Raw genomic sequence first — 6,202 nt, forward strand, 5'->3', positions numbered from 1 at the left:
CTAGGTAATCCACTAGATGTTCTTCAAGGTGGCTGCCCCATCCCTGGCAGTGTTGAAGGGCAGGTTGGATGGGGCTTGGAGCAACCTGGGCTGCTGGGAGGTGTCCCTGCCCATGGGAGGGTTGGATGGTCTTGAGATCGTGGGAGGTTTGGGTGAGAAGGGACCTCAAAGACCACCTGGATCCATAGATGATCCTCAAGGTGGTTCCTCCAACCCTGGGGGGTTCCAAGGGCAGGTTGGAGTGACCTGGTCTGGTGGGAAATGTCCCTGCCCATGACAGGATCTAGATGATCTTGAAGGTCCTTCCAACCCAAACCATTCCAAGATTCTAGGAGGACGTTTCTCCACCACCAGGGTTCAAGGCATGACAGCCATGGAGCAGCCCATGAAGTTGCTTGATGTTGACCCTCAGAGTCTTCTTCAAGCCCAGGTGGCACCTTCTCCACTCAAGCAGTCAAGCACAGACACGTCCATCTGGTTTAAATTACTCTTTTTATTTTTAAAATGCCTTTCCCCCCCCACCTTTTCCACCAAAATTTTGAGAATTCCATTCCATAAGTCTCAGCTGGACAAGGTGTTGAGCCACCTCAAACCAACAGTAGTAGGATCTAGAAAGGACCAGAAGGACCAGAAGATCCCTGAGGTCCCTTCCAATCTGGCGTCCCATGATCCTACAATAATTACTCCTCTTTAACGGAACAAATCCGCAGGGTCGATTCTTTGTGTGAATTCTTGAAGAAAGGGTAAATGTCCTCGAAGAAGTCACAGTCTTTGAAGGTGAACATGATGGACGTGTCAGTCACATTGTAAAAACTCAGGATCTTCTCCTCCAAATTCAGGAAAACTCCAATTTTCCTGGGATTTTTCTGCACCACCAACCGTGTCCAGGGCTCCGTTCTTGCCCAATAATCATTAAAACTTAATCCCAGGACCCAAAATCCTTCTTTGGGTGACAGGGACACGATCCCTTTCCTTGGAGCAGATCTTCTGGCTACTCCCAAATCCCAGTTGTTGCTTTTTTCAACCTCCACCTCCCAATAATGTTTCCCAGAGGAAAAACCTTGGGAGCCCAGGACACAGACGGTGGAGTCGAAACTCTCCTCGTTTTGGGTCATTTTTTGGGCTTGTGTTTGATGTGTGAAACTCTTCTTGTCCCCAGAAATAGACAAGTTTGGGTGGGCTGAGTCCTCATCGACCTGGATTTCATCTACCAAAAAACAAAATGAAATTGATATTTTGGGGCAAAATGGGCAATTTGGGGGGTCCCAGTGGGCAAATTTAGGGTCAAAATGGGCTATTGAAGGGTCAAAATGAACAATTGTGCATTCAAATGGACCAATTTGGTGTAAAACAAGCAATTTGGGGGGGTCTAAGTGGTCAAATTTAGGGTCAAAATTGACTGTTTCAGGGTCAAAATGGGCCAATTTGGGGTAAAATGGGCAATCTAAGGGGTGAGCAAATTTAGGGTCAAAATCTGCTATTTCAGGGTAAAAATGGACAATCTGGGGTCCAAATGGGCAATTTGGGGCAAAACAAGCAACTTGGGGCATCAAAATGGGCAAATTTAGGGTCAAATCGGGCTATTTCAGGGTCAAAATGGATAATCTGGGGTCAAAATGGGCAAATTTGAGGTAAAATGGGCAATTTGGGGGGTCAAAATGGGCAAATTTAGGGTCAAATTGGCAATTTGGGGGGTCAAATTGGGCTATTTCAGGGTCAAAATAGACAATCTGGGTGTCCAAAAAGGGAAATTTGGAGTAAAACAAGCAACTTATGGGGTCAAAATGGCCAAATTTAGGGTAAAAATGGATTATTTCAGGGTCAAAATGGGCAAATTTGGGGTAAAATGGATCAATTTGGGACTCACATGGACAATTTTGGCATAAAATGGGTAATTTGGGAGCATCTAGATATAAATTTAGGTCCAAAATTGGCTATTTTGGGGTCAAAATGTATTATCTGGGTGTCCAAAAGGGCCAATTTGGGGTAAAATGAGCAATTTTGGGGGGACAGGATTGGAAATTTTTATTAAAATGGGCTATTTTAGGGTCCAAGTGGAATATTTTGGGGTTCAAACGGGCAATCTTGGGGTAAAATGGGCAAATTGGGGGGTCAAAGTGGGCAAATTTAGGGTCAAAATGGAATATTTCAGGGTCAAAATTGATGTTCTGAGGGTCCAAAAGGCCCAATTTGGGGTAAAATGGAAAAATCTTGGGGTCACAATGGGCAATCTAGGGGGGCAAAACTGTAAATTTACATTAAAATGGGCTATTCTAGGGTTCAAATGGAAGATTTGTGGATTCAAAAGGCAAATTTTGGGACTCAAATGGGTGATTTGGGGGTAAAATGGGAAATTGGGGGCATCTAAATGGAAATTTGGGGTAAAAATGGGCTGGTTGAGAGTGAAAATGGATGATCTGGGTGTCCAAGAGGGCCAATTTGGGGTAAAATGGGCAATCTTGGGGCAAAATGGGCAGTTTTGGGGGTAAAATCTCCCTAGAACTGGAACAAAAGGCACTTTCAGGCTCAAAATCCAGCCCCTGCTCAGCTACTGGGGTAGTGAAAGGTTTGAAGCAGTTGAATAAATACATTAAATAAATATCCTCAGTAAATACATCCAATAAATCAATTATTCACCTGAGTTGTTACGAGCCTTCCTGAATTCTGAAGGGAAACCAAGGTGAAAAAGATTAAAGATGGTTAGAAAAAGACAAACTCTAAACGTTAACTTTAAAAAAAATCCAATTCCAAGTTGGGAAATCTCAGATTGAGTTAAAAATTCAGCTGTTCAGGTCAAGAGATCCTTAAATTTGCTCTTGTTTTCTCAAGCCCTCTGGTGACCTGCAAGGTCTGAAGGAGGATCTGAAGCTGGGGAGAGTTTTGGGACCAACTTTATCCCTCAGATCCCAATTTCCAGAAGGATCAGAAGCTGGGATGAGTTTTGGGACTTCATTCCTCCCTCAGGTCCCAAGCTCCTGCCTTGATGGCATTTCAGGCAGGTGTCCCACCAGCCACACTCCACAATTGGAGTCATGGAGACATGGAATGGTTTGTGTTGGAAGGGACCTTCAAGATCACCAAGATCCAACCTCCTGCACGGGCAGGGACACCTCCCACCAGCCCAGGCTGCTCCAACCCCCATCCAACCTGCCCTTGGACACTGCCAGGGATGGGGCAGCCACAGCTTCCCTGGGTAGTGTCTCTCTTGGGCCACCACTTCTCCCCTTGGCTCAGCAACAAGGACACAGAAGCTTGACACCCAACCCCAAGCACCAGCACTTACCAATCTGCTTCTCAAGATGGGCTGAAAGACAAGGACAACATACATGGTGACTCCACAGCAGCTTTGGGAAGAGCCCCCCCCAAAAGGAAGACTCCAAAGCCACCCCAGCAATGGGCACGGGGCAGTAAAACCCAAGGCAATGAGCTGCCATGTGGAGCTTTGGGCTCTGGCAGGAGGTCTCCATGGGACTCTTAGGGGGGCAGGTGGCATTGGTGGGGTGTCCCTCCTCCCCCACCCCAAGGTTCCAGGCCCAGGGGGGCATCAGAAGGACTCACCATTCCTTGCATGAAGTTCCTCTGGGCAGTCATGATGGAGCCAGGAGAAGAAGACATCAAGTCAGGGCAAGACCCACAAGGTCTCCTCTGGGACTGGGCACCCCAGGGAAGGATGGCAAAGTCCTCTGGGGTGGTGGATGGTCCACCCTCCTTGGAGCTTCTCCCCACCCTCCTTGGAGCTTCTCCCCACCCTACCATCTCCTTCCTTCACCATCTCCTTCCTTCACCATCTCCTTCCTTCACCATCTCCTTCCTTCACCATCTCCTTCCTTCACCATCTCCTTCCTTCACCATCTCCTTCCTTCACCATCTCCTTCCTTCACCATCTCCTTCCTTCACCATCTCCTTCCTTCACCATCTCCTTCCTTCACCATCTCCTTCCTTCACCATCTCCTTCCTTCACCATCTCCTTCCTTCACCATCTCCTTCCTTCACCATCTCCTTCCTTCACCATCTCCTTCCTTCACCATCTCCTTCCTTCACCATCTCCTTCCTTCACCATCTCCTTCCTTCACCATCTCCTTCCTTCACCATCTCCTTCCTTCACCATCTCCTTCCATCACCATCTCCTTCCTTCACCATCTCCTTCCTTCACCATCTCCTTCCTTCACCATCTCCTTCAATCACCATCTCCTTCTCTCACCATCTCCTTCCCTCACCATCTCCTTCCATCACCATCTCCTTCCTTCACCATCTCCTTCCTTCACCATCTCCTTCCTTCACCATCTCCTTCTCTCACCATCTCCTTCCCTCACCATCTCCTTCCTTCACCATCTCCTTCCATCACCATCTCCTTCCATCACCATCTCCTTCCATCACCATCTCCTTCCTTCCTTCACCATCTCCTTCCCTCACCATCTCCTTCCTTCACCATCTCCTTCCTTCACCATCTCCTTCAATCACCATCTCCTTCCCTCACCACCTCCTGCCCCCATCTCAGCCACCACCATGGCCACCCCAAATGTCCCCAGTGGCCAGGGCTGTGGCTGCCCCTGGAGATCCTTTCCCCAGGAAACCCTGGATGGAAGAAAGCAGGGGGAGGTGGCCTCCCACCCAGTTGTCCCTCAGCCCTCCTGCCACCAACCACGCTCCCCCTGCAGCTCCCTAGGTGGTCCCAGGGGTTGGGGGGAACTTCTCCTGCCCTGTCCCACCCTGGCACTGTCCCCCATGATCTTCTTCCACGCAGGGTCCCCAAGGACACAGCAACACTCACCCATCTCCTTCTGCTTCCCTGGAAGAAAAGAGGGGGAAGAAGGAACCAGAAGTTCTCACCAGAGGAAGAGAGGGGACAAAATCACCCCCTGAGGACCATGGAAGGGACAGGAGCAGCCAAGCCCTCGTGTCACCATTGCCACCAGGGTCTGCAAGGAAGCCTTGCCCCAGGAGTCCTCCAACCAGCTCCCAGATGGTCCATTTCGACCCTCAAATTGCCCATTTTATCCCCAGATTGGCCATTTCGGTCCCAAATCCACCCTTTTGAACCCCATAATCACCCATTTTGACCCCACAAAAGCCCATTTAGACCCTCAATTTACATTTTCCCCTCCAAATTGCCCATTTTAGCCCCAAATTGCCCATTTTAGTCCCAAATTGGCCACTTGAGCCTCCAATTGGCTCTTTTGAACCCCCTAATCATCCATTTTGACCCCCACAAAATCCTGTTTAGACCCTAAATTTACATTTTCCCCTCCAAATTGCCCATTTTAGCCCCAAATTTCCCATTTTCCCCCCAAATCGACACATTTGACCCTCCAGACTGTCCATTTAGACCCCAAAATTGCCCATTTTACTCCCAAATTGGCCACTTGAGCCCCAAATTGACCTTTTCAGCTCCCTAATCATCCATTTTGACCCCCACAAAAGCCCATTTAGACCCTCAATTTACATTTCCCCCTCCCAAATTGCCCATTTTACCCTCAAATTGGCCACTTGGGTCCCAAATTGGCCCTTTTGACTCCCAGGTTGTCCCCTTTGCCCCTGAAACAGCCTCTTTTGGACTCTAAAATTACATTTTAACCCTCCCAATTCCCCTTTTGGCCACCAAATTCCCCATTTTACCCCCAAATTGCCCATTTTGATCCCACATTGACCCTTTTCAACCCCCAGACTCTCCGTGTAGACCCTGAAATAGCCTGTTTGGACCCTCAATTTGCCATTTTGGACCCCTCCCACCTTGCCCATTTTACCCCTGAGTTGCCCCATCTGAGCCCCAACGTGGCCCTGTGGAGGGAGGGGGGACAGGGACCCTCATCCAGACCATGGGACCAACTTCTGGAGACCCTCCAGAACCTGACCCAGCCCCAGACCCACCACATCCTTCTGGGCACAGCATGGGGGGGCTTCACAAGGCAAGAGTTGACCTGACACCCCCACAGCCCACCCAGCCAGGACCTCCCCAGGCTCTGCAGACCTTTCTACTCACCCTTCTCTGCATCCTGGGATGTCCTGAGTTGGGTCTGGAGCTCCCCTGGAAAGGAGAGGGAGAGAGAAAGGAGGGCAATCCTCATGGAATGGGTTGGGTGGGATTGATGGTAAAGATCATCCAGATCCAACCCCCCTGCATGGGCAGGGACACCTCCCACCAGCCCAGGTTGCTCCAAGCTCCATCCAACCTGCCCTTGGACACTGCCAGGGATGGGGCAGC

The 6,202-nt window shown here is 49.5% G+C and overlaps 1 protein-coding gene across 1 annotated transcript in view; it reads right to left on the minus strand.

Annotated features, from left to right (window-relative positions):
• Positions 1-680: 680 nt before the first annotated feature.
• Positions 681-6,202, minus strand: part of LOC104392388 (butyrophilin subfamily 3 member A3-like) — a 12,316-nt gene continuing 6,794 nt past the window's right edge. Inside the window, exons 6-9 of the mRNA XM_010001781.1 lie at positions 5,981-6,025; positions 4,710-4,789; positions 2,078-2,231; positions 681-1,207 (exon numbers count right to left, since the gene is read on the minus strand). Coding sequence (XP_010000083.1) covers positions 681-1,207; positions 2,078-2,231; positions 4,710-4,789; positions 5,981-6,025 — 806 coding nt within the window. The remainder of the gene's footprint in view (positions 1,208-2,077; positions 2,232-4,709; positions 4,790-5,980; positions 6,026-6,202) is intronic.

Source organism: Chaetura pelagica, unplaced genomic scaffold (genome assembly GCF_000747805.2).
Source record: "Chaetura pelagica isolate M959 unplaced genomic scaffold, ChaPel_1.0 scaffold597, whole genome shotgun sequence".
NCBI lineage: Eukaryota > Metazoa > Chordata > Aves > Apodiformes > Apodidae > Chaetura > Chaetura pelagica.